The sequence below is a fragment of the Asterias rubens genome, chromosome 3 (genome assembly GCF_902459465.1).
Source record: "Asterias rubens chromosome 3, eAstRub1.3, whole genome shotgun sequence".
In the NCBI taxonomy this organism is placed as follows: Eukaryota; Metazoa; Echinodermata; class Asteroidea; order Forcipulatida; family Asteriidae; genus Asterias; species Asterias rubens.
Window position 1 is genome coordinate 5,422 of NC_047064.1, and position 27,500 is coordinate 32,921.

The 27,500-nt window shown below is 39.5% G+C and overlaps 1 protein-coding gene across 2 annotated transcripts; it reads right to left on the reverse strand.

Annotated features, from left to right (window-relative positions):
* On the reverse strand, positions 1 to 23,269 carry LOC117287846 (KAT8 regulatory NSL complex subunit 1-like). Of its 2 annotated transcripts, none has more exons than XM_033768398.1 (8): positions 23,092 to 23,269; positions 15,328 to 16,685; positions 13,462 to 14,294; positions 11,511 to 11,601; positions 9,951 to 10,099; positions 9,235 to 9,399; positions 7,904 to 8,268; positions 1 to 1,939 (listed from the first exon to the last, which is right to left on the reverse strand). In XM_033768398.1, the coding sequence occupies exons 2-8, from the start codon at positions 16,638 to 16,640 to the stop codon at positions 1,187 to 1,189; spliced, it is 3,669 nt and encodes a 1,222-aa protein (XP_033624289.1). In that variant the 5' UTR covers positions 16,641 to 16,685; positions 23,092 to 23,269; the 3' UTR covers positions 1 to 1,186. The 2 variants fall into 2 exon arrangements, with proteins under 2 accessions (XP_033624289.1, XP_033624288.1); XM_033768397.1 differs by having other exon boundaries at positions 22,817 to 23,269.
* Positions 23,270 to 27,500: the final 4,231 nt, after the last annotated feature.

The following is a 27,500-nucleotide window of genomic DNA, read 5'->3' on the forward strand; positions in this document are numbered from 1 at the left end:
TACAAGTTCCTTGCAGTGCTCAAAATATCCACTGCACTGTTGGCAAGTGTCCAGCAAAAATCAACTTGACCAAGTCATGATTTAAAGTTTTTTTTTTTTACAACACATTTTTATAAGACTGAATGGATTGTACATAAACGAATTTCAATGCCAACCTTCATAATAGTTCAGCAGATATCAATTTTACGAATGTCTTCTTGTTTAGCTATAATTTGGAGCTATATGACCCATTGTCTAATGGAAAATTATGGAAAGAAGTTGCCAACAGGATCCTTTGTCAGAATTTATGGAAAACAAAGATCACTTCCTCATGAAATAGTTTCTACTTAGTTGAGAGGTACAGCACCTGCTGCAGCAATCGATATTAAATCAACCATGCATGCAAACCATGACAAATGCAGTATTGTACCAAGCCACAACCTTGCATGCAAACCATGACATATGAAGTAAATCTAGAGTTTTTACACAAGGTCAGTTAAGCACTACATGTACATACAAACACACACCCAGTATTGAAGTGAATTGCTGAATGACATACAAACAGACTTTCATGATCAACAGCCATCTCGTACATCTCCCAGTTCTATCAGTGTAACAAAAGTGAGGCTGGGAGGGCAAGTGGGCCGGGTCCATTTGTGTTCTACGTATGAATCAGTATGCATTATCAAACCTCCTACCGGTTGCTTTCAAATGATGTGATTTTTCAGTTGAAATTACTGCCCCCATTGAGCTAAAGGTTACCACTACAAAAATTGTTTTTAAGTTTCACTAATGCATAGGAACAAATCTAGCGTGAAGTAATACACTTTTCAACAGAGTAAAGGATTAAAGGGCACTGACGGTGAACAAAAAAGGTTTGATAAATTTCAATTTCAAAGTCTAATTAGAACAGTATTTCAACAAAGCAAGAAAAAAGTTTTGTTTGAACTTTAGCCTTGACTCTATTTTTTTATTTTTACTTTTTTTTATTTTATGTAATCAACATCTGGCTTATTTAATTTTTAGTCAATACATTTTAATTTTTTTATTTTTTGCAAGTGTCTTCTTTCAAAACACAGACTTGTAGAATGTTCGGGAAACATTTGATGTATCAAACAATAGTAAACCATACAATGGCAGGTGTAGAGGGTAATTTTTGTTGTAGTAGAGAGGAACTACCTGAGTGCAAATTCCTCATGAGCAACCCTCACCTTTTTGCTAATCGTAAGACTATTGAGCTACGCTGTTTGTCCGGAGACACCACCGTCCATTCAGGGTCATTGGGGTCATCTATCTCCTCTGGACCTGATGACTCATCCAGCATCTCCAGAGGGCTGTTTCTTGAAGATCCACTCTCTAGTTTGATGTTGTTCACTGCATTCTTGGTTAACTCAGCAACGCCCTCTGTTGTGGAATTGTCCTTCTCTTTTTCTTCTGAAACCTCTTGCACCGAACCCAACTCTGCAATATCAAACTCTTCCAGGGGGAATTTCCTGTGGGGCCAAGGGTTCTCCACAAAGCCAAGCTCTTCAAAGCTGCCTACCATCGAGTTCTCTAGATTGGTGTCACTAGCGCTGGATGATCTACGTTTCTCCCATGAACTAGTTCTCATACGATGGGTGGTGCTACTGCTACTCAATGAGGGGGCACCACTAGGGCTCAACGCATCCTGAGTGGTAAGCGGGGATGGGGCGTTAGATGAGTTCACACTGGAAGGCTGGCTTTGCTCAAACAGATTAGCATCAGGAGAGTAGGGTTCTGGTGTTCCACCCTGACTATTGTTGCGGGATCGACGTGCCCCTCGACGGTGCTGTGTATGGGTCTGATTGGCCAAAATTGTCATGTATTTCTGACGCTCAGTGATCTCACATTTTGCGTGGCGCTCAGCAATCTCCGTATCTGACAAATTCTCCTCTCCTTCCTCTTCTTCCAGGAGTTCCTCTTCCTTTTCCACCAACTTCTACAAAACAATAAATTAAAAACCTAAAATTATACTGTAAAATGGTAATTTTGTTCAGTCAACATTTTGATTGTTGTTTGAAAAAACACAACGCATTCAATCACAATTTGGAACTACAACTACACATATTCATGCTTCTGGAACACATCATTAAGTAAAGTATTTTAATTTTGGTTTTTACCCATACATCGTTGTGTGTTAGCACTGTATACACAATACTTTCCTGAGTCAGAGATGCAAAATCTGAAACATTTTGTGGTGACGTTTTGGACACTTAACGCAGTAAACCACCCCAACCTCGCAGCCAGAAATAGGAAAAATCTGGACCGATTTGTTGCGGTCGTCGGAGTAGAACATACGGAATCTGTATATTTTACTAGTTTGGGGGTCAAACAAACTTTGGGTCGCACAAAAAAAGTTTCACTAGCCCAATTGTAACATTAATGCAAATGTAAAGATCTTACCCGCTAATTTCTGCCCTTAATAACACTTATTTTCATCAACAGCCATGGGTTTATGATTTGAAGATCGGTTGTATAAAAAACTTATTTTGCAATAAAAATGTTTGGTCAGCAATGCACACTTGGAAATAGCGCGGAGGTAGAAATACATGTACAGATATTATGTAGGCTGGTAGGGTCCTACCTAAATACTTCCTTGACGTTAACTCGTCAACTCGCTTGGTGCCGTCAACTCGCCGTCAACTCCACCAATTTGTCTTTTTAAAACCCACAAAAGAGGCATATAACTGTAATGTATTAGCCTAAGGAGAAGTTTCATAAGTTTTAGGTAACATTTCGGTGTACAATTTATTTATTTTTCTTGTCAAAAAAAATTATCTCTCTGCAGAGCAGTCAGCCGCCATCTTGCATTTTCACAGGCTTGTACAACACGACAACAGAGGGCGCTTTTCTGCATTTCGAATAGTCTTGACCTAAGTCGTCATTGATCGGTACTGCATGATGTATTATGTACTGTGCTACATTTAAATTGATCGGTGCCGTCTTGGGTCAAGACTAAAACTTATTCACGCCTGCCATATCTGCGTGTTTGAGAGTTGACAGCGATGACTGACACAAGCGAGTTGATGGTGAGTTGATCTGACATTTTTTATCCGATTTATACATTTTAGATTTTGAGGGGTAAAAATAAGAAAAGTCGGGTTTTCCGATTTAAGTCGGAAAAGTTGCATCTCTGCCGAGTCCTGTAAAAAAACATCACAGGCATATTACTCCTGTGGGATTCGAACCCACAACCAACAAGATTACTTAGATTGCCTGGTAGCTAGAGGCAGTTCAAATCCTATTTTTTGGCAGCGGGTACTGCAATGACATACAATAGATGTTAGTTTCTTTATTAATGTTGGTAAAGGGGGGGGGGGAGAAAAATGCAATTTGGGTGAAAACATTTTTTTAAACATGCTGCGATTAATGCCCTCCGCTTAACCATGTTAACGTGTGTGTACTGGATGGAAATTGCAATAAAGTAGAACAGAATGAACCATGGTTACATCTCATACTTTTTAATGGTCTGACTTCTGATGCTTTTTAAGTGTTTTCTTTTTAGATTCCGTGAATTCCGTCCGTTTTCCGCGATCGCGGAAAAATCATTGGCCCTATGATTGCTTCCTCTAGTAGAAAAAAATATGACAAATCTAAATGAGAAAGACTGGCACCAAGACTAGAACGAGTGTGTTGGACTTGTTAAAGACTATTGTCGGTGTACCTAAATACAAGTTTTCACATATGGAGTCAGTACACAAAGTTCAACAGAGTGGTCACTAAAAGTAGCTAAACATTTTGTGATCGGGGACCAACGTGAAACTGGCTGACAGACAAGTTCGGCTGACCTCTCTTGCTGAAATTAGAGCCTGGCTCGACATTCACCTGTCGATGGGACTTGTGAAAGTGGCGAACTACAAAGATTACTGGTCCACACATCCCTGCCTTAGAAACTCCCTCATTGCATCCACAATGACTCGCAACCATTTCGACTGTATCAGCCAGTTTCTGATGTGTAATGATGCCAGCAAGAACTTCTCCCTCATCAAAGACAAAGCTCACTGCTACTACACTGTAAACTGAAGCACTCCTTGTTCTATGTGCAGCCGGTGTGAGACAAGGTCCTTAAGCAGTGCCTGAAGAAGTATGTGCCTGATCGGAAACTGACCATTGATTAAGGGGTGATCCAACAGCGTTCGACCTTAACGGTGGTCCACTGGCCAAATGCCAGTAGAAATCGCGGCAGACCAGCTGAAACACCTTGCCAACTGGTCCGGCTGACCAGTCAAAAATATCGGCAGCGGTACAACAGAACTATGACTATTTTTGAACTATTTTCAGGCTTGAATAAAACGGAAAAACATTCACTCAAGGTTTGGATAAAACGTTAATAAATCACTCTAAGTGCCGCTGAACGATGGCAAACTTCCGACCGATCACGCATACACAGCGCAAAATCCCATCATGCAACGCAAAGGCTTGTAGTCTTCGTATTAGTTCACGTGTGGCAGTAAGTGTAAGAAACATTGAACGTTAGAGGGCGTTTCAGAATATTCGATAGCGTGAGAATAGACGCCCTCAATTGGTGAAAGTACGCGATAGCTTACAAAACTAGCTTCAATCGCCTTGACAAAAGACCACAAAGCAAAACACATTCTGTCTGCAGCATGGTCGCCAACGGAGCAGATTTCCATGAGGGAATAAGAGTAGCGTGTTTACGAAAAACAAGACGGAGAGGCTTTTCATTCAACAAAAATTATCAAGTTAGGATACTCTGGATGAGCAAAAAGGAGAATTTAATTGTGTTTAGTAAGGTTCTTCCATCCTGATTTTGTTTAATTTTGTTGTTATTTGGGGCTTGTTTTTTTTGCAGGGCGATTGGTGAGCGATCTAGTTTATTGCTCCATGGTTTTATTGATCACATAATCCGCGGTTGTTTGGGGTTTTTTGCGGGTTGATTTCAAGAAAGACTTGGGTTCTGGGATGCAATCATGTGTTAAACCATGAAACAAAGGCGCGGTTGTTTTTGCTGCTTATAAAAACATTTTTTAAATGAAAATGTTGTTCACAAAACAGACGCCGGCACCGACCATTCCATACACTTAATTGACACAAAAAAACGTAAAACTCATAGGCTTCTTCATGGATGTTGCAACTATTTTGATGTCTACTTTTTGTTGGGGGTTTTTCTGGACGAAAGTGGGAAGATTTTGGGAACTTCGGAACGATGTCTTATGTTTATGAATACTTATTAAAACTACAATAATAGGCAATGTTTATACATGATAAAATAACTAAAGCGATCGCACGTAACCGTCCCCACCGTAGATTTGAAGGCAATACATAACAGATAATGATATTTGAACAGTCGGTTTGAAAGTTTATTTTTATTTTTATTAAAACACTAATTTTTGTTCATAAAAAAGTTCTTCTTTCATAGGAATACTTCCATGTTGAGTGCTTACAATAAACCGGGGACTAAAAAACTACCTGAATAAAGATCATATTAAATTTTCCAATTTGCTCTAACCTGTTTTTAAATTAATTTTAATAATATTATTATTATTATTATGACATCTTTTTAAGAAAAAATACTCTCAAATTAATGATTCCCCTTACGATTACAATAACTTGGTACACATAAATAAAGTATAAATTCAAGTGCAGTTAAGTTGACATTGCAATTCATGGTGAATTTTGAAATAGCGACGATCGGAAATCGAGCAGTATACAACAGTATACTATTAGTTTAATATAAAATTGACGGACCAGTCAAAAACCTGGCGGACCAGTGAAAAATCAAGCCAACTGGTCCTGCTGGCCAGTTGAAAAAAAAGTTAAGGGCAACCCCTGTCCAATACAGGGGATTTAAGGCTAGGGTCCTCAAGTTTGTCATGCCCCTGAAGCCAATTCATGCCGGATTCAAGGGGTACGCGATTGCAAAATCTGCTACAAACCTCATGTTCAAAAGCCTGCCAAGATGTTGGACATCACGATGGAGACAGCAAACTTCCATCTCAACTCCCACCACCACTGGTTACTGACAAGCTATACCTCCATCTCCTTGGCAGGAACTCTCCTCAGAAAGAAGACATACCTGACAGGGGCCATCAAAGGCAACAGCAGAGGCCTGCCCAAAGACTTCCCACAGTGAGAGGGTAAAGAGAATGAGCAGCAATCCTCAGGGCTCCTTCTCAACAAGCCAGAATGGTCAACTGACTGTTGCTGCTTGGAAGGACAGCAGAGGGTTTCTTCTTCTGTCTTCAGCACTTCAAGGGTGGAAAGACCCTCGGAGCACTCCATGCAGCGAAAGATCGTCGATGATGGCACTCGATGCCTCGAGAAAAAGACCATCTCTGCACCTCCAAAGGCAATTGACTACACACGCTACATGAAGTCCCAGCTGTGGTGGCGTAAAATCTTCTACTTCCTTGTGAACATAGCGAGAGTGAACGCGTGGATATGCTACCGGAAACACCACAGCACCATACATGTAGCAAGCAACAGTCTGGAAAGCTCTAATGAAGATGAAAGTGCCTAAAAATTTCGATATCATATCAAGGTAGGGCGAAAACTAGGCCTGGACGAATAATTTGAATACCTGGTTAATGGCGAATAGGTTTTCCTATCCATAACCACGAATGCCATTTTTTTCTTAACCGGATATCCGCAATGGGCGCGTATACCTTTTTATAAACCGGATAATCCTGTAATTACAACCAAGTAACCGTATATTCTTTAATATCCGAATATCCGCAAACGTCGGGCGAAAACTGATAGGAATGTTTTGTCTGAATCCTAAAGAAACTTCTATTAAGACAGCATAAAACAGCATAAATTAAGTATTTAACTATGCTCACCTCCGTGAAGAGTTACAACAATGAAGTTTCTGTTGAATTGTTCAAATATTACGAAAGTTTTCCTTCACGCAGAGTCAATCACAATCAAAAGAATTAGCAAATCACCATCTTTAAATTAGATCCGGTTATTTTTATGAATGAACCGAGTGACACTGTCTAAAACTAATATCAATCCCCCCATAAGATCTCATTCACAAACGAACAGCGCCCTCTAGCGGCAAGAAAAATATTTTTAATTTTTTTTTTCTAGCGCCCTCTGTCGGCAGAAAAAAAAATATTTGAATATCCGGTTAATTTTGGATAGTTGGCCAGCGGTTACCGAATACCAAAATTTCACTATTCGACAAGCACTAGCGAAAACCTAGCATGCAACCCTTCAGAGGAAAAAAATACAGAAAATAATGTCCCATTGATCGCGTAAACTGAAGATTGCCGTCGAGTACTTGTCCCTTTTTTATCTGGTTCCAGCCCCGCATCTCCTTATACAACAAGCAATAAAACACAATGGAGCAAGACTGTGCATTAACAGTGTAGAAGGTATGCTGTAAAAGGAGAATTGTGAAGTTTGTGTTCTAGCCGCATAATAGTACCTTTGTGAGTAAACAAACTACCAGAAACCGGAGCATGCCTCATGGTGTCATGCAGGGAGGGGAAGTTCTCTTCACCTAGCAAGCAGAAGTGGCAATGAAATCACGCCTTTTCTTCGTTGGTGGGAAAAAATGAATACAAAAACGGAGCAAGTCGGGGCAATTTGAAGCACGTAGGATCAAGCCGAAAAGCGATAAATCTAAACCCGGTCTTTGGAATTTTTTGAAAACTGGTTTTATTTAAAGTAAGATTCATCATCATCCTGAATCCTGACCGGGAAACTTGATATATCGAGTATACTCGATATTGAATTTTCGTTATATCGGTTAAAAAAAACTTGACGGACCTTAGTGCTTATGAAAAAAATGCTTTGCTTGATTATGATGGATCATGCAATTATATTGAATACAGTTGCATATTTCTTGTCTCTCATTTGATTGATTTTGGCGGATTTGGTATGTTTTTAGCAAAAAAACCTAGGGAAATAGGGTTAATGAAATAAATATGGCACTAACCTGAATGAGCTGTTGTTGTTCCTGAAGGTGATGATTCAAACAAGCAGCAAGCTTCTCTCCTTCACTCAGTCTTCTCCACTTTGGTGTCATGATCTCCTTGTACTCCAACTTCTCCACCCTTGTCGATGCCAGCATCGAGTAGGGGATGACAATGTTGTCGATATCATACTGGTCAGAGTTACCACCTGGGCGTCTTGGCTTAAGGAAGTTTTGCAGGGATGAGGACGGCATGGAGTGGGAGAGGCCACCACTTCCATCACCTAAGGTTGTTGTTCCAGAGTGGCTGGACATACTGCTACTGAAGCACAGGTGATCCTCGATGTTTGGGAGGGAGAGACTACGAGCTCTGGTCTTCTTTAGAGCAGCTGTGTCAACCAAATTAATGATGGGTGTTACTTTCAAACCAACACCCTTTAATCACTTGATACTGGAATACTTTCACATACACACACATTTCTGGTTGGGTGTATGAGAATTCTTTTTTTTTTCTACAAGAAGTATTTCTCTGGATGCTATGATTATGTGATTTCAAACAGATCAACCAATATAGCTACCACTTTTCAAATAATCATCCAATTACCATAATCACTACTTTTTCAACCGGTTTTGTTAACGTCAGAGTTGGCAAAAATGTTGTATACTACACTACAATACATGGTAAAATAGCACAACCATCAACACCACTTGCTGTATAAACTACAGGGCTTCACTGGGGGGAGCACATAAACAATGAAAAGAGTGTAAAAGATTTATTGAATGTAAATTAACAGCCTTTGTGCTTTCGAACCAAGTTTAAGATGGGTAATCTGCTGCTCACCTTATCGCTACATGGTTAAAGTCTATATGTCTGTATTTAACCTGTTAGCGAGCTGCTACTTAAAGTTTGCTACCTCGGGAGGCTATTAAAATACCTGACTATCTTTCTTGATACAAAACCAGTTATCCACTGGGGATTTCTCTTTTGACAGTTATATGTCATTTACATTTTAAAACCTGAAAGTAAACATTTATCTGCATATTTTAGGGAAGGTTGAATATCTGACTGTAATAGTCAGAAATCCGATTTTATGTTGGAAGAATTTTGAGTCCAATTCCGCAGCCAAAATGCTTTTGTCTCTATTAAGAATAAAAGTGTCAAGACCTTGAACCAACACTCAGTTCGAAAACGCTGGAGCTGAAGTCCCATGCGCTTGATTACTCGGTCACAGCATGTTATGCAACAAAGTCCAATATCTCAGGCGTTGGTTGATGATGGTGTGTACTCCATGAAACTTAATAATGTGATGTTGGATTATAATCAGTTAAGCTTGACTGAGGGTTCTTATACATACCAATTGCTAGCTGTGCAGCCCGCCTCTTTTTGATATCTGTGCGACACCGCCTGTTGATCTCGTCTGTCAGCAGATTCTTGGGTGTCCCTGGAAGAGAGTTGGCTTTGGAGCGAGGACGTTTCAGGATCTTTCCATCCCCTCTCCCATGTCGCATGTCTTTCATTGCTTTTGGAAGTAACAAACACATGACAGATTTATAAAACTTCAAATAGTCGGTTTGAAGCATTTTGCATCTCTCTTCAGCAGTAACCTACCTGGAAGGGAAGTTTGCATAATCAGTCGATCTTGCAGGAATAGTATTTGCTGATAGTGCAGGAATAGCGTGCGCAATATGCATGAACAATTTTCGCAATCGTGCATGAATTATTTGTGCGATTTGAAAACAGTGCAGGATTGCATTGCGCAATTTATTTATTGGTTTGACGCCCGAACAAAATTTAACCCTGTGGAGAACCCTGATGGACTTGCTCAAAAATAATCAATCAATCAAAAGCCTGCATTACACCCTTTTGAGAAAACAATATAAAGAGTAGTTTGGGATGTACAAGTTATAGAGTTATGTAGTTTTGCATGTAAAAGTTAAATCCATCAAGATATCGGAATCTTAAAGACTTTCAAGCTCAAGGCCTCTGTTTGACGTGGGGAATCTTTTGACCAATGGATCAGGACTTCAATGTTATTGCACAGCACACACATGTACTAATATTCAAACTTACTCTGGGCAGCCAGTTTGCGGAGCATTTTCAGGGACTTCTCTTCACCGGCATTCTGACGTCGCTTTGTCTTATCTTTGTTTTTCCTCTCGTACTTTCGTGTGGTCTTCCGTACTTCTTTGCCTTCAGTTGGTGTGCTCGGGCGACGCTTCCTGGGTAATGATTTGTGTAGTGATAAAAAAACTATTGATTACAACCATTGTTTACTTCAAAAAATAGACAAGCTGTACCAAGGCATTGCATGGTGGGATAGGAATAAGAATTAAGGTTTGTTAAAAAGGAATTAAAAAAATTCTGCCAAGCATATTATCAGTTGTCATGAATAGATCAGTGGTTTGGGAAGACTTCTTTTAATTATCACCTGGGCCCAATTTCATAGCTCTGCTTAACGGTAAGCAAATTTGCGTGCTTATTGTAGCAGACAAATTTGCTTAAAGGCTGTGGACACTATTGGTAATTACTCAAAATAATGATTAACATAAAACCTTTCTTGGTGACGAGTAATGGGGAGAGGCCGATAGTATAAAACACTGTGAGAAACGGCTCCTTCTGAAGTGCCATAGTTTTCGAGAAAGAAGTAATTTTCAATGAATTTGTCTCGAAATCAACCATCTAAACGCACACAACTTCGTTTGACAAGGGTGTTTTTTTCTTTCATTATTATCTGTCAAGTTCGATGACCGATTGAGCTCAAATTTTCACAGGTTTGTTATTTTATGCATATGTTGAGATACAGCAACTGTGCAGGCTAGTCTTTGACATTTACCATTAGTGTCCACTGCCTTTAAGCCTTAGCATATTTCACAGGTTAGCAGAAACATTGGGCGGCCATATTGCGTGTTTACCGTGAATTTGCATTGGGACGTCATTTATTTTTGTGCGGTAAGCACCAGAAGGTTAGCATGCCTTTTCGTGTGCTTAGGGTTAGCAGCGCTATGAAATAGAAATCGCACAACAAGCAAAAAATCGGCCAGTAAGCAGCGCTAGGAAATTGGGCCCTGATGGCTAGAGCTGGCTCCTAAAAAAGTTGAGACTAAACTCTTCTCACTCAGGGATAGTAAAGGTATTTTGTAAAGTCTTCTTGATCGACACATATTTTCAATGGCAAAGGATACATGAAGTTTTTTTCATAGCCAAATACTTTCTACTCTCATAGAAAGTAGACAACACTTGGTCGCACTGTAAACCCTAGTGCACTTGGATTAGTCAGTTACAAAATATTGACTCTCTACATTGACTCAAGACACTCAGTTACTTTGAGTAATCTCCAGCAATGTGATAGGCTTTCGGAAAAAAAGCGTGAAAGTTTGCTAACGCAAACCGTGAAAGCTTGCGAGAGAGAACCTGCTGGTACGGGGCCTGCTTACATGTAGGTATACTTTAACGGTTTAATCGGTTTTGAAATCCCTACTTTGCAAACTGGGATTTTTTATATATAGTTTTATTGTGAATTTTTTTAAATATAATACAATAACAAAAACAGGGATTTACTGTTAAAAACGGAGAAATCACATCCCTGAATCTCAAAAAAAACTAGTGACAAACTAGCAACAACAAACTTACTTTTTCATGTTTGACAGTTTTGAGGGTGGTGGTTTACGTTGCCACTCGTTGCTTTTCATCATTCCTTCAAACTGTAGTGAAAGTGGAACATCTACAAGAAAGATTTGGGTGAAAAGTTTTGTGGAGCAAATTATGTACACAAGTTATGACAGAATTAAGCATACATAGTTGTGTGTTAAACTTGGGTGGTATTTTATTTCAGGATCCACAGTATACCATCCCCATGATATTCTGTTGGCCGGGATCTTTTCAGACAGGTCAACAAACTAAAAAAAAACACTGACTTGAAATATGGCCAGTATTGTGGGTGAGAAGAAACTGCTGAAATCACAAGCATACATGTAATAAACTGTCTGCTCAGATTGGCCGCTTTATATTCTCTTCATTTAGGGCCAAACAGCTTTTCTCTCTCCTTTTTTGAAGAGGCTAAAGCACATGCGGTCATGGTTTATGTTTATACCGCGGTATTGAAAATTTACCACACAAGTATTTTGGTATTTCTAAAACAACTCCTGGTATTCTCGGTATTGAACAAATACTGTGACTACTCAACTTAGTACCAAATAACCGCCTAAGCTTAATATGTGTGCATTTTTTTAAGTAATAAATTCACTTTGTTAACATTGCGATTGAACCCTCAGGGGACCTTAAATTAGCTCTATTCAGGAGTGTGTTTTGCGACCCTAACCCAAAACTGTTTCTGACGTCATAACCAAAACGGTAACCGAGCTCACAACTCGGTTATCGTTCAGTCTGAACAGCAGAACCAACGACCAACAACCGAAACAGTTTTTGGTTGGGGTCGCCAAAACGCACTCCAGTAAATGTTAATTCACGCTGAAATAAAAGAATAACTTGCATGCCTGTCTGGCCTCATGATATACCAGGATAACAGTTTCAAGCAAAAAAGTAATCCATCGAATTCCAGCCAACCAATGTTTTGCTTGAGTAAGATTTGGGGAAAGTTAACCCAAAAATCCTCCTAAACTGTTTGGACTTGAATAAATTGAGGGTGCATGGCCCAATGATTAGCATTTAATTTGGTCCTGCATTGCCGCACCCTACAATGTCAGACATCTTCTTGAATATAATCTTGCAAGATTTGGGAGAGTTGGGATTTGGGTTTTTACTCTCCCTTAAACATCACCCATTTACCTGGTATCAACCATGCATTGATGCAAACAAAACTTCTTAACCCGTAAAAACATGTCCTCAATAAGGAAAATATTTATTCAACAACCTTGTGAAGAATCATAGTTGTTTTTTCTGTATGGAGTCTATAAATGAGAATTACATATGTGAAAAAGGTGAATTATAAACTGTTTTAAATCAAGTATATTATATACATGTAACACTTAAACAGATCCTTGCCATTTGATTAGAGGATTGTTCGTCACGTGTTAGCGAATAAAAGTACTATTGCACGCTACGTCACTTAGCATGCATTTTTTGTTCCATCCGAAAAGTACTATTGCACGCTGAGCAAAAAACATCACTGCTTGCGCGCGTCTTTGGTAACACAGCAGGGTTACTACAAGGCACAAACTAGCATTCGGCAACTGCGTGTCTCAAAATATCTAGCTGTACAGAATGCATATAGTCAAACAGGCCGACCCAAAAGAAACGGGTGTAATTTCACAGTTAGAAATTGTAGGCCTACGCTTTGTTTATTTTGAAAGTTGTATCCTCCAATCAAAATAACAAAAAACTACTTGGATGTTATATAAAACAAATAATGAATGTTTTTCATTCGTGCAGTAGTGCAAATATGTTCATTCTTTGAAAGACGAAATGTTCCATTCAACTCGGTTTCGCCTCGTTGAATAGAACATTCCATCTTCCAACTCATGAACATATTTGCACCATTGCACTCATAAACATTCATTATTTGTATATTATGCAGCTCAGTTTATGCAAATTTTACATGAACTACAAAAGCCCCAAAATTTACCTTGTGGGAAAGACAAGACTGGATGAAAGGAGTAATCCAACTGAGCCACTCTCTCATTAAGTGGGGCCATATCTGGTTCTTTTGGCTTTTCAACATGATTAAATCGACCTCCACACATCACACAAGGCATCAGGGGTGGGCAGCAACCACACCGAACTGATGACAACTTCTGACTCTTACGGCTGTAATGATGCATGTTCATCGTTCGGATTAGTTTTCGCTTGCGAAAGTACCATACGGGTCGCGTCCTTGCACAGTAATGTTCCTCCGGGTTGATGGATGATGGAGAAGGGATTGAGTTTGTCTCCGGTTGTCTATGTGAACCAATTGGTGAAGCTGACTTGCTGTTTAACACTGGACTCCCATGAGTGGATGAATTGCCTACAATACCATTCATAGGTTTTGTGTATGGCATCTTTCCAGCAGCTGTTGTTGGTGTGCTAGATGCTGTTGGAGGCGATTGAAGCCCAGGAGATACACAGTTCTGGAGAGATTTCTTCAGCCTTGCTGTCTGCCGGTCGACGTTGCTCAGCAAGGATGACAAATTTGATGGGGACATCTCCTGGGATCCACCTAGCCGTGCAATCTTGGCTTCGATTGGAGAAAGCTTCCGATTGGTTTTGGTTGACGTCATAACACGTACCTTCATAAGTTCTTCGGTTGAGGATGGTTCACCCAGGACAGCAACACCTTTACTAGCCCGTGTCTGGCGATAAATGTCACTCTGTTGTCTGATGCGATATTCTAAATCAGATACCTGTGCTTGAAGCCACGTCCAGCGACTGGCAATAGAAGCTCTCTCCACGGCCCACTTCCATACAGCTCGCCTATGTCTGCAAACATGATGAAAAAACATTGTCATGAGAGAACAAATTCGCTAACTTTAATTAAAGGCTGTGGATAAAACATTACAAAATTATTGATGTCTTCCTATTCAAAAATCTTTTGAACAACAAACAATTGTTCAAAACCATCAAGTCAGAAATTTAAACAGAAACTCTTGAGAACTGGGTAACAATCTTCTCTCATAGAGATTAATTCATCAGGTCCAAATTTCATAGCGCTGCTTAGCGGCAGATTTTGTGCTTTCTGTGCAGTTATTTCATAGCGCTGCTAACCGTGGGCACACAAAAAGGCATGCTAACCTTCCGGTCCAAAAATAAATGCTGTCAAAATGCAAATCCACTGTAAACACGCAACATGGCCACCCAATTTTTCTGCTAACCTGCGAAATACGCCAAGGGTTAAGCAAATACTTCTGCTACAGTAAGCATCCAATGAAATTGGGCCCTGGTTTAAAAAAGGTATTACATTTCAACAAATGGAAAAACAAACTAATTGGACTTGTTCATATTTTCATTTGACTGTATAAATGTATTCCTAATAAAGTTGAAAAATAGAGACACTAAAATCATAAAGATATTCTGACAAATCATATGCCCAAATTTTACTACTTTGAGTGATTGTTTTCTTCAGCTATAGTATTGTTTTTATTGTGCAAAGTCCTCCCCATTTAACCCATAACACATTCATGTCTGGTAGTTAATGAAAATGTTTTGTACTTGTTTGACTCATCTGTGCCTCTACAAAATGATTGCACAAGTCCCTCTCAACTTCAAATCATGAAAAGGCGGAGATTATATCTTTAAAAGGGCAAAGCCACTTTCATTTTACAAAGGGCACTTCCATTAGAAATCTAGTAAGTTCATTGGAAAATTTTGAAAGGGCACCAAGGCAAAGCTAGGGCAACCAAGGCCAAGGCCTCCGTGTAACACCAGGCTTGCATGAACTTATATTTGATTCCAATTTGTGATAGAGTTGTAAGATTCATGATTTTGCCCTATCAAATGAAGAGCAATTACTTACAATGGTATTTTATGCTTTTGTCGAGTTTGTGCGTAAGATGGGAGAGTATCATCCCCCTCATCACAGCTCTCTCCTCCTGAGCTACTCTCCGTTTCATCATCGTCAACCCAACTCTCTACATGATCCAGCTTAGATTGGAGCTGTCTGACTGCCGACTTGACTGAAATATTTCCTAACACATCAACATCAGTAGGTCTTGTTAGCAAAAGCTTCCGCTTATGATTACAAGTTCGAGGTAGGTGGTTATCTCCAATAGTGACATCTGGGCCTGTGCTCACGGCTGGCTCCTTCTGTGACGTTGATGTATTATTAACATCTGCAACATTTGATGAAGAATTCCGTTTACATTCTGGACAACCTTCCGCATCAGCCTCAGCAGCCTTTTCTTCAAGATTCTTGTGCTGTTCTTGAACAAAGCTTTGGATCTGCCGTTGACTGTGGGTGCTGATGTGAGTTGCCTGCAATCTTCTAAGTTTTTGAACGAGCTGTCTTGCCCGTTGTGCTAAATAAGAGCTCTGATCAATGGCGCATTGTATTTGGTCTGGTGCCAAGAGTTTAGGTGTTGAAGAATTGCTGGCCACTGTATCTACTTGAAACATTCGTCCAAGCTTACTAACCTTTCCATAGTTAAGAATCGTTTCCCGATCAGAAACACTGTAAATTCTATCAAAGCAGTGGGTCTTAATCTCACCACCAAGCGTATCATCTTCGGCTTCAGAAGAGTCCGCAGTGGCAGTGGAACTGCTAGTACCTGTCGCATCAGTTTTATTTGCCAACGAGAGAGATGACGTTTCTGGAGGCATGGTGGTTGCTACATGGGCGTTTGTCTGACAAGATTGCTGCTTATCAACGGTTCCAGAGACAGCTGAATTACTCATTTTCTTACTGTTGTCCACAACAGCCTCGCCCCCGTTGTTCAGGCCAGGACCCCTGGCTGTCAAGGGACAAGTACCAGTTCCCACTGCCTTTCCTCTCTCCAACTTCCCAAGAAGTCTCAAGTTCTCAGGAATTCTACCTCTCTGAGAGTTTGCTTTAAAAAGCCTGACCTTTGACCTATGGTTATTGATCCCTGATTTATTCTGACTACCTTGCTTTACCAATTTGCCTCTCTCAAACCCAGAGTCCTGGATGGCTTGATCAGAGTCAATGTGCGTGTGGTTGGTGTTAGAGTGACCGTTGGGTAACCCTGGGCTTGTCGGATCACTTGGGGTAGCTTCGAAGCCAGCTTGTCCAGGATCCGCAGGAGAGACTGGCAACTTAAAGGTAGAAGGGTGGGCAGAAGCATCGGTCAAGGCTGGAGCCATCGCAGCCATGCAGCATAGCCTGGGGATGGCCGTCACACCACCAAGGCATTGGGACTAAAGAGAAAAAAAAAGAAGAATATATTTAAGTAATGGCAAAATCAGGCAAAGCTTTTTAAAAAAAATACACACAAATTTTCAATAGTTTATTGGAATTTATTTGCCTGGAGTCTACAGAATTGAACCAAAAAAATGAGAATGATCACACTAAAATTTGTAAAAAGTCTCACTTATTGATGTCATCACCTCTACAAAAAAAGTTAAAGCTTATCCAATACCTTTACATTTCCACTTACTTGTAAATCACATGGAAACCCTTTTTGTGCATAAAATAACTAACCTATGAAAATTTGAGCTCAATCGGTCATCAAAGTTGCGAGATAATAATGAAAGAAGAAAAAACACCCTTGTCACACGAAGTTGTGTGCGTTTAGATGGTTGATTTCGAGACCTCAAGTTCTAAATCTGAGGTCTCGAAATCAAATTCGTGAAAAATTACTTCTTTCTCAAAAACTACTCCACTTCAGAGGGAGCCGTTTCTCACAATGTTTTATACTACTAACCTCTCCCCATAACTCGTTACCAAGTAAGGTTTTATGCTAATAATTACTTTGAGTAATTACCAATAGTGTCCACTGCCTTTAAGGATCCTGCAACAGACAAGTTTTAAATGCAGTGTTCTCCACAGACTTTTTTTAGGAGGGCGGCATGAAGTAATCAAACTGGCGCCCTTTTTTAAGCAACAACTGCTTGAGAAAAACCTATTCTTAAAAGTAATGTTATTAATCCCTGGGCCAGACGACGCTACCTATTGATTGATATCCGTTTCGGTCGGAACAACCTTATTTTAAAAACTAAATCAAAACTCCAATATTTTATATTTATTTTGCTTTGTACGCCTCGCCAATAACCTCAAAGGGATGATCCGCTGTCGCACGCAGTGTAGGTGATCGTCGGTGATCAAGTGCGATTTTCAAAACAGAAATAAAATAAACACACATTTTTGGACGATCTTATCCCCAAATGTTGGGCCTAATTAATACCTTTTCCATCGAAAAACCATTTTTATGAATTTAGTGATAGCGATTCCATCGTTAAGAACTTCTTTTGCAATAAAATCATCAAGATTCAACAATCGGTAACACACAGATTAGTTATTTATCAATGAACTTTGCCCCACATTGCGCCTGCCCTCAATGGGCGAAAGTTATAAGTTGAATACGCTTTAAGGATTGTACCGTTCTGTACATGCGTGTGGCACACTGTGTGGCAATTCTTTCTCGGTTCATGAACATGCGTATTTTGTTGGAGTCTATCAATGGCAAATCACAGCGTGCGGACTGTTTATGCACTATGCATGCAGTGGGTATTTCCATGGTTTGGACGACGTCGACTGTGTGTGTGGTGTGTGTGGTGTGCGTGGTGTGTGGCATGGTTGATGCACTCCGCATATGAACTATGAGGTTGTGTGTACATCGTGTTTTAACGTTTGTTTAAATTCACATTTCTGAAGCTGTAGTTTCGTAGTCGGTTTGTCCTTTTTGGGGCAGGGTGGCCAATAATTTTAGCAGGGCAGCCAATTCTTCGGCAGGGTAGCCTTAATTTTAGGAGGCGGGCCACCCTTTCAACACTTGTGTTTGGAGAACAGTGAAAATGCACTCAAAACATACAAGGACATCAACAATCTGTTGAAAATATTATATTAGAAAAATAAAATTTAGTAAGTATGGTACACCATCGGCATCTTGCCCTGGACCAAATTTGGACGATGCCATTGTCCTGCAGGGGTAGCAAAATTTGCAAGTTTCAGTTTAACATGACCACGGTAGCAAGCAGCCAGTCCATGTTATCATGACGTCACATTCACATATCAGACAAATCAGGTCATTAACGATGTAAATAACGGGGGGAGGGGAAAAGGGGGACAGGCTCAGTAAATCTACTTTAAAAAGACAACTACAATAAGGCCTCAAGTCACAAGTTACCCCTGCAGGATTATGGTATGGTAAGAAAAGTCAAAGGCAACATAGCAGACAACACTAGTTTTTACTACTACGTGGAAAAGATCTTGTTCTTTAGAGGCTATAATAATATACCCTTTTGGATTTTTAGGACTCTTCCACATAAAAATGTCATGGTTTACTCATGTTATAATGTGGGGTTATTTTCAGAGCATTCAAATCTTGAGTTGCCAGTTGTCATAAATTGGCGGCTTTTTCAGTGCTACCAAATTTAGTTTGTATGACTTTTTGTCCAAAACCCAAGAAAGAAATTGGTATTCCTTTCTTATGAGTATCCCAGTTTTTAAAAGGAGGACTTTCTTTGATAAAACTTTAAAAGGCACATCTATTGTTAAAACCATTGGCTTCATGATAAAGGAACACTATGAATTTTGTTAAGCTGTTGAATTTTCTTCTTTGGCGTCAATAATTTGTGAAAAGAAAATTTAAATTGAGGTTTCCCATACGCACGTCAGAGATGGACTTGCTTGTAAACACTTTCTTGCATTGATCACTACCGCCCTCTCGTGGCGGCTGGAGATGCAACAGCCTTTTTTAATTTGCGCAAGCTGCAATTTTTTTACGCCGTAAACTTTGCTTTCCTCTTGCTTTTTTTGTACGCATGACTGTCTTGCGCAAATTTAAAAAGGGTCATGTTCCATAATGCCAATGGCAGCACTATACTCAATATCATGCACACATGAGCTCACACTATCAATTGGTACATGATGATCACATCGCCAGTACAGAACTTTTGACTTATTTTAGGAAGTAATTTCTTCTATGGATACAATTGTTAGCTGTGAACTCATTGAAAGGGACACAAAGAATATAATATAAATGGAAATTTAACTTCTCAAATCAGGTAAAACAATTTAAAAAGTTTTAGTCAAATTTGTGTTCGCATTGTAAAGAAGCTTTATATCCAGGACATCAGTGCAGTGGCACTGACTGACTCCTATAAGTTGGCCGGTTGCCAACACGAATGCTCAACAAACGTTCATGTAAAATGTACAACAATAATTGAACTGTACACAGCACCAGGGCTGTATGCTTCATTTTTGAAAGGGCAAGGGCACCAAGGCATTTTCTTCTTGGTAAAGGGCACCCTATGATGAAATTGCAAACTTGTACTGGAGCATTTCAAGGGCACCAAGGCAATGACCAGGGGCAAGGAGGCAATCGCCTTCGTTGCACCCGTGAAGTATCAGAACTGCAGCACAGACAAAGTTCTCAAAATACCACATGCACCTAGACAAAAAATGCTGCAACCAGACAAAATCGTTGTGCGCCCGAATAAAAAATATCACATCACGCCCGGACAAAAAATTTGACAAACACTTCACGACGAACACAGGGAGGTAGAATTAGTGTAGTGTGCAAAGACTTGTACCCAGAAGTCGGCTGGCAGTTCGTAATGGCACTACGCGTGCATTTTTCTCTGTGTCGCAGTGAATCCTGACCACCATTTGACAACAGCGTGGTATTTAAACTTGGTCCCAAGTCTGTAAATCGTGCAGTTTAGTCGTTCTGATATATTATTGGCTGAAACAGCGCCCTCTAGTGAATAAACATCCGTCATTAGAGCGAGTTAAAGCATGGTAGCAAATCTACGGGGGAATTCTACATCGCTGAAGAGAAATTACCGCACTCTCAGACTTGAAATCAAACTTACGTGGTATGAGGAGACTGATCAGAGATCGAAATATACCCGTACACAAATCTGAAACTCAAAACCTTTTTTGGGCAATATTGCACAAAGTGGTTTTGTTCGTTCTGAAATAATTTGCGCAAAATTGTTTGCACAATCAGTCGATCTTGCAGGAATAGTTTGTGCAACTGCCGATCAAGCAGGAATGGTTTGTGGTTTGTGCAATGGCTTATCTATTTGAGCATGAATAGTTTGCGCAATTTGCCGATAGTACAGGAGTAGTGTGCGCAATATGTCGATAGATATGGAATAATTTGCACAATTTGGAGATCGTGCATGAATTATTTCGCAATTTGAAAACAGTGCAGGAATGGTTTGCGCAATTTGACAATAGTGCAGGATTGGTTTAGCGCCCGGACAAAATGTAACCCTGTGGAGAACTCAGAGTAAAAAATTTAAACAATAAAAGACTACATGTATCAAGAACACATTTGGTTAGTTTGCGGAAAGTGATGGATGCCCTTGTTTAAAGGCGAACATGGTATAATATCTGTTGCCATTGAAGGGAAGCAAGCACAATAGGCCAACTCATTAAAAAGATCATTATGAATATGAGGAAAACATTCAAGATTATAAGGAAAAAATTCAGAATGTGGAAAAAAAAGAAATAAAATTTATCATGACACGGTTAAAAAAAAATTTATCATTCCGTCATGACCAAAGTCTACTCCTAGAACTATGTGGTTTCATTCCCATATCGTCTCCCGTAACCTCATATAGGTTGACATCTCTAACGACAATAATGAGTCTGCTTTTTTCTGGTTCTTTTATTAAGTTTCAATTCGGTTAAATCTCTTCCTTTTTTTTATTTTGCCAAAATTTGGTTCTATGTGTCCTTTGAACTCTCATTGACTCAGGGGACGCCCCGAGAATCCACTCCGCAATCTCAAAAATTTTCTAAAATTATAAATTCTTACCGTAATTCAGTTCCCAACTCGTTTTTATTACTACCATAATTCGCACTAAATACCGACAACTCACGACCCCTCACGACAACAATTTTGAAATGCACTTTAACAGAACATTTGAACGTAACTCAACCGTTACATATGTGCACACAAGAGTCATATGCATCTAAATCACTTTCAAACTATTGAAAAAACTGTATTTTTAACTGTATAATTAGTAACGGACGGAAATATTCGCCATGTTGTCTTTCGACGTACTTGGACGATTCTATTACACTGCAGGGGGCGAGGTAATTTCTGAGGGCAGAGTTTTATTTTTTCGTTTTGGTTTTAGCTGCTGATTTGTTCTTTCTTGTTAGTAACTAAGCTGCCACTCTTGAATTCAAATATAATATTGTTTCAAACTCCATGAAATACATAAAAAACAGGTAAATAATCATCTTGCATATTTTATCACCCCTGCGGTATAACAGAATCGTCCAAGTGCGTCGAAAGACAACATGGCAGATATTACCGTTCGTTACTAAAATCGTGTAAAAAACACTTTTGTTTACAATCAAAATAATTTTTTTTCAACAAAATTTAAAAGTGATTTAGATGCATATGACTCATGTGCATATATTCAACGGTTGACTTATGTTCAAATGTTCTGTTAAAGTGCATTTAAAAATTGTTGTCGTGAGTTGTCGGTATTTAGTGCGACCCCTACCATACAAGTACATTATGCCAATTGCCCCAATGCGACGCGAGGTACGTCCCGACACGTGATGACCCTGGTCATATTTTTTTTCCTAGGAGTAGGACAAACAGGGAGGACTATCTGCACACGTTCGTCCTGGAAAGAAAAAATACCCGATTCGTGCTTGTGTACAAAACATTGACACGCGTCTGGGAACCAAGAAGAGAACCAGAAAAAAAAGCAGACTCGTTATTGTCATGAGAGTTGTCAACATATGATGTTCTAGGAGTAACCAAAGTCCATGTACAAGGGGGAAGGAAAATTTGACCTTTAAACGTCGGCCATTCCCACAATAACAATGAAATAGTTCACAAAATCCAACATTATTTTATTATTCAAATTGGTGTTTGCAATTAGATAGACCAAGTGAGTGGAGGTGTAGGTCAGGCCCGATGATCTTTGAGCACAAGTATAACCATCCAAAGATTCCAACCAAGCTTGTGTTGTTGAAAATGTGTTGTTTAACAACAACAAAAAGGGTATTGGAAGAAAGGAGAGGAGAGTATATTTATCTCATCTCCTGGGACTCTTCTGTTCCATCTTCACACTTTTCCTAAAGTTTTAACTGGAAACTGGTAGGTATATTTTGTCTTGTACGGTTTTTGCACTGAGCTCATGGCCATGGGCCTGGCTAAGTGGTCACATTCATAGTCAATACGTCAATTTTTATAAACATCATCGAAACTGACTGGCCAGTGTTATGAATGTGTGTATTTCATGCACGTGACATACACAACTTCCTGGCCATTTTCCCGCGTAAACCCGTCATTTAATTAGAACATTTGGATGTTGATAATTAAAAAGCTATATTCCTTTCTCAAGAAACAGACCTTTCAGAGGTAAATGAGCCGACTGCCGAGGCTAGAGGTTCAGACAATTTCACTGGAAACACAGAGAAGTTTGCACCGTCAGTAGAGATCATCGCAAAACCGCAGAAGCGAAGAATTACCACGTGACCAGGGGTAGGCCACGTTCCTTCTGCAAACACGTCTCTCCAAACCCGGAATCGTGGAACCACCCTTAATTTTGTCGGCTATGCTGACTTATTTTTTTAAATTTTCCTTCTCCAAATACAAATGTAAGACGAAATGAAGGTAACCCTCACCTCTCAAACTGAACAGACGGCAATTACGCGTTGAATTGCGCCGAGTCCTGGCAGCAAATTAGACCGAGAGGCTTGGCTAAAATGGCGGCTATTTTCTTCATTGATCTATCGCATCGTTGATTGAACGTAATGCATGCTACTATGTTTTACATGCAAATCGTCCTATTCTACCCTGCACTTTTACCACATACACGTACGTACATAGGCAAAACACCACAGATAAACACACACACAAAATGCATACTTCATTTACTTGCATGGTGGGTAGGTTGCGTCAATTGATAGACCCCTCTAAGCGCTATTTCCTTATTGGTCAATTTCAGCAACCACGCTCTTTGATCCAGTGTTTGCACGTTACACAAAGTAGCATAAATTGAGCATTTTCAAATAATATTATGAGTGAATACACATGTTTATATATATACATCACAATATAACAATTTTTAATGCCAAAAATTAGTATTCTGTTGAGGTTTATTTCTTAATAAATAACCAATGATCATATATGCAGCCCACACAGAGGGAAATAAGCAATTAAAAGAATGTCCCGGTGTGCGCAGACTTATTTTTAGACCTTAACCATACATCATGGCACATGACGTGAGGTACTTACTGTCTACTTTTCAAGGGAACTGAACACCACACTATTAAACACTATAAAGCACAGAACCATTAATTTATTATACCGATCGAAGGTCCGAATCGAGGCAAAAATTGCTGTATAGCCTAATAATAGTATTAATTCATCTTGCCTGGTTGGTGTTCACTTTCGAACAACCGTAACATCAGTCGTTTATGTTTTACGAACAACTTGAGGTCTGGGAGGTAAGGGACATCTTTTTTAACGACAGTTTTTTGTGGGTTTTTTTTTTTGGGGGGGGGTGAACAAAGAATTGACTGGAGTGGGATTCGAACCAACGACCTCCGGATTAACGTGCCGGCGCTCTACCAACTGAGCTATCTAGTCCTATATTGGCGGTGTCCCTATTTTGTCAATATCTTTGTTCAGGGGTGCCAGCCAGTTTTTTTTTATAAACCTTTTTTTTCGAGTGCGGGATGGATGGGTTTGCATTAAATCAAAATAGCTAGCTGATGATGATTCATGTTTTTTTGTCCGTATTATTTTTGTATTACCATAATTATTTCGAAATTACTGCATGACGTAAGATAGTATTTGAATACTGATTAAGGCAGATAGGCCTATTTGTAATTACTCAAAATAATTGTTAGCATAAAACTACTAGGCCTAACCATGACATAACAAGCAATGATGGAGAGCTGTTTATAGTTTAAACACTGAGAAACGGCTCCCTCTGCTGAAGTAACTTAGTTCGAGCGGTAATATTTTCCACAAACATTTTGATTTCGATCGACCTATAGAGGTTCCGAAATCTAGCATTCTGAAAGCACATAACTTCGTGTGAGGGTGTTTTTTCTTTCATTATTATCTCGCAATTTCGACGACCAATTGAGTTTATTCCACAGGTTTTTTAATGGTAAACAAACAATCCGTTAAAAAAATTTGCTCAATAGCTGTCGCAAGTCGAACGACATGTGCATGCACCGACAAGTGTAATAATAATAATAATTCACTTTCTGTTTTCTATTTTTTTTTTTTTTTTGCTGACCTATCTTTGTTTGTTGTTGTCGATTGTTTGTCTGTACACATTGTTACATTGTTAGCAGCTTGTGCATGAGCCTTACACCTTTTCAGGAACAATAGTGTACTATACTGGAGTATGAGTATCTTCCACAAGACATCGAAGATAGTTATCGGCTCAATGCACATTGCTCAGGGAATCATAACCTTGAGCTTCGATCCTTAAAGGCACTATTGGTAATTACTCAAAATAATTATTAGAATAAAACCTCACTTGGTAACGAGTAATTGGGAGAGGTTGATAGTATAAAACATTGTACATTAGTGAAACGAGCCCAGTCAAATGTCGCACGCTGGAGGTTATTAGCACCTTTGCACTATCATCAAGGTTAGAAAAGCCTGGTATTGGTTTCAGTAATGTAAACAAAGGTGCTAAGCAAGCCTCTAGTGTGAACCCATGCAATGTTGACCACGGATGAGTCCATGGAACTTGCAGCAAGAAACACAAAGTGGTGATGAGATTAGAACCAACCTTGTCCTCTGAGACAGGACCTTACCTCGTTATGACCAGAACTGGTTTTGGGAATTACGGTGAAAAGTGAGTTCAATTACCTCAAAAGTAAAAAAGAAAAACTAAATATTTATTGGTCAGGCCAGCTGTCCAATCAATAGTACATTTTTGAGCACGTCACGGGGCAAATTAAAATGGATGACACTCGTTCCACTAATCAAATGACATGGCTTTATATGTGGTATAAGCCTATTATAGTGATTTTGAAAGCATGCCGAACTGTTTGTAAAGGTATGATACATCGTTGGTTGTTGGAACAGTGCATATTATAAACTGCTCACAAAAAGTAAGGAAACTTTTTTCAATCCAGTATATTTGTTATTATTTAATACTCTCTTTGTATATGGTAATCAATGCAAAGCTGAACTGTTCCTCTTTAAAATGATACCACATTTGCAATGATTACATGTTGCTGGACTTGTCTACATGAATAACAATGAGGCAAAGTCACAAATCAAATGTGCCAAAATTACCGTTGTCTGTGAATGGTCAATAGGTAATGCTCATAATCAAACCGATCAAGCTTTTCAGAACCATTACACAGTGTTTTCACCAGTGAGCTCATCAGACACAATTTACCCTCATTTCATGAAAAACACCTTGTTTGATGGGTATTTGCAAGACGATATTCTACAGCCGGATGCAGTCCCATACTTGCAGACTTTGGACCAAACTCCATCTTTCAAGATGACAACGCTCGCCCCCCTCGAGCCCGACTGGTGACTGACGACCTGAAAAATGTTGGGGTGCACCGGATGTATTGGCCCGCTGACAGTCCAGACCTGGATCCCATGGAAAATCTGTGGGACCAGCTTGGCCTCGCTGTCCGCGCCAGAACCACCAACATATCAACTGTGGCTGACCTAACCAGGTTCCTTAATGAAGAATGGAACGCCAATTCCTCATCATAAGCGCATCACAAGACTTGTGTGCAGCATGAGAAGAAGGTGCCATGCTGTCATCAACGCCTTCGGATCATCCACTCGTTACTGAACTTTTTGTATCAATAAAGTGTATTAAGATCAGTAAGTTGTCTTGCTCTATACCAAATTTCTTGTCTCAATCAAGTGGATTAAGATCAGTAAGTTGTCTTGCTTGTTTGAATTACAGTGTCAATTCATACAGTAACACAAAAATATTGATAATTTGGGCACATTTGATTTGTGACTTTGTCTCATTCTCATGAACGTGGTCAAGTCCAGCAACATGTAATCATTGCAATTGTGGTATCATTTTAAAGAGGAAGAGTTCAGCTTTGCAATGATACATACCATATACAAAAAGAGTATTAAATAATAACAAATATACCGGATTGAAAAAAGTTTCCTTACCGCAAAAAACGTTTTTTTTTGGTCTACTTTGCGTTAATTTTGATTGGCACAATCGAAATAAGCTGTAGTATTTGCAGACTTAGTTTTCTCGAAGATGAAAGCATTTGGAGATGCAAATAAATTCATTGATATTAATATCAACTTTTAAACAGGTTTAGAGAGCTTACACTTAAACTTAAATGTTAGTACTCACCTTTTCTAAATTAAGCCCCCCCCCCCAAAAAAAAAAAAAAAAAAAAAAACCTTTTAAAAGTAACAAAAATACCTTATTCAATAACTTTATTACGCGGATTATACAATGTTATACTGCTTTAGTTTCTACTTTTGTACCGGGTAACTACTTTACCATTAGTTATGATCGTTAAAGGCACTGGACACGTTTGATAACTGTCAACAAAGACCATTCTTACATTGTATGCATAATAATAAACCTGTGATGTTTTTACTCAATTTTGGTCGTCGAAGTTGCGAGAGAAAAATGAAAGGAAAACCTTCCTGAGTGTCGCACGGGTTGTGTGCTTTCATCAGATGCCTTGAATTCTCAGCTGACTCTTATTCAATTCAAATACTTTAGTAAGAAATAACTTCTTTCTCAAAAACTATGTCACTTCAGAAGGAGCCGTTTCCCACAATGTAATGAAATGAACGTGCGAAAGGGGGCGGCTGTGTGTCAAATGTACGTGTATGATGTCCGCTTCCTCGAAAGGGGGGCGGCTGTGTGTTGTAAGCCCAGATCGTGATGTCCGCTCTCTCAAAAGGGGGCGGCTGTGTACTGCTATACGTGTATGATGTCCGCTCTATCGAAAGGGGGGCGGCTGTGTGTTGTAGGCCCAGATCGTGATGTCCGCTCTCTCAAAAGGGGGCGGCTGTGTACTGCTATACGTGTATGATGTCCGCTTCCTCGAAA

Bases quoted from the DNA above. Each gene is read 5' to 3' on its own strand.
- LOC117287846 (XM_033768398.1), bottom strand. From the start codon at position 16,640: ATGGCTGCGATGGCTCCAGCCTTGACCGATGCTTCTGCCCACCCTTCT. The intron at 14,295-15,327 runs GTAAGTAATTGC...TCATGTTTGCAG, and splicing joins CAAAAGCATAAAATACCATT to ACATAGGCGAGCTGTATGGA. The intron at 9,400-9,950 runs GTAAGTTTGAAT...TACTTCCAAAAG, and splicing joins CCGCAAACTGGCTGCCCAGA to CAATGAAAGACATGCGACAT.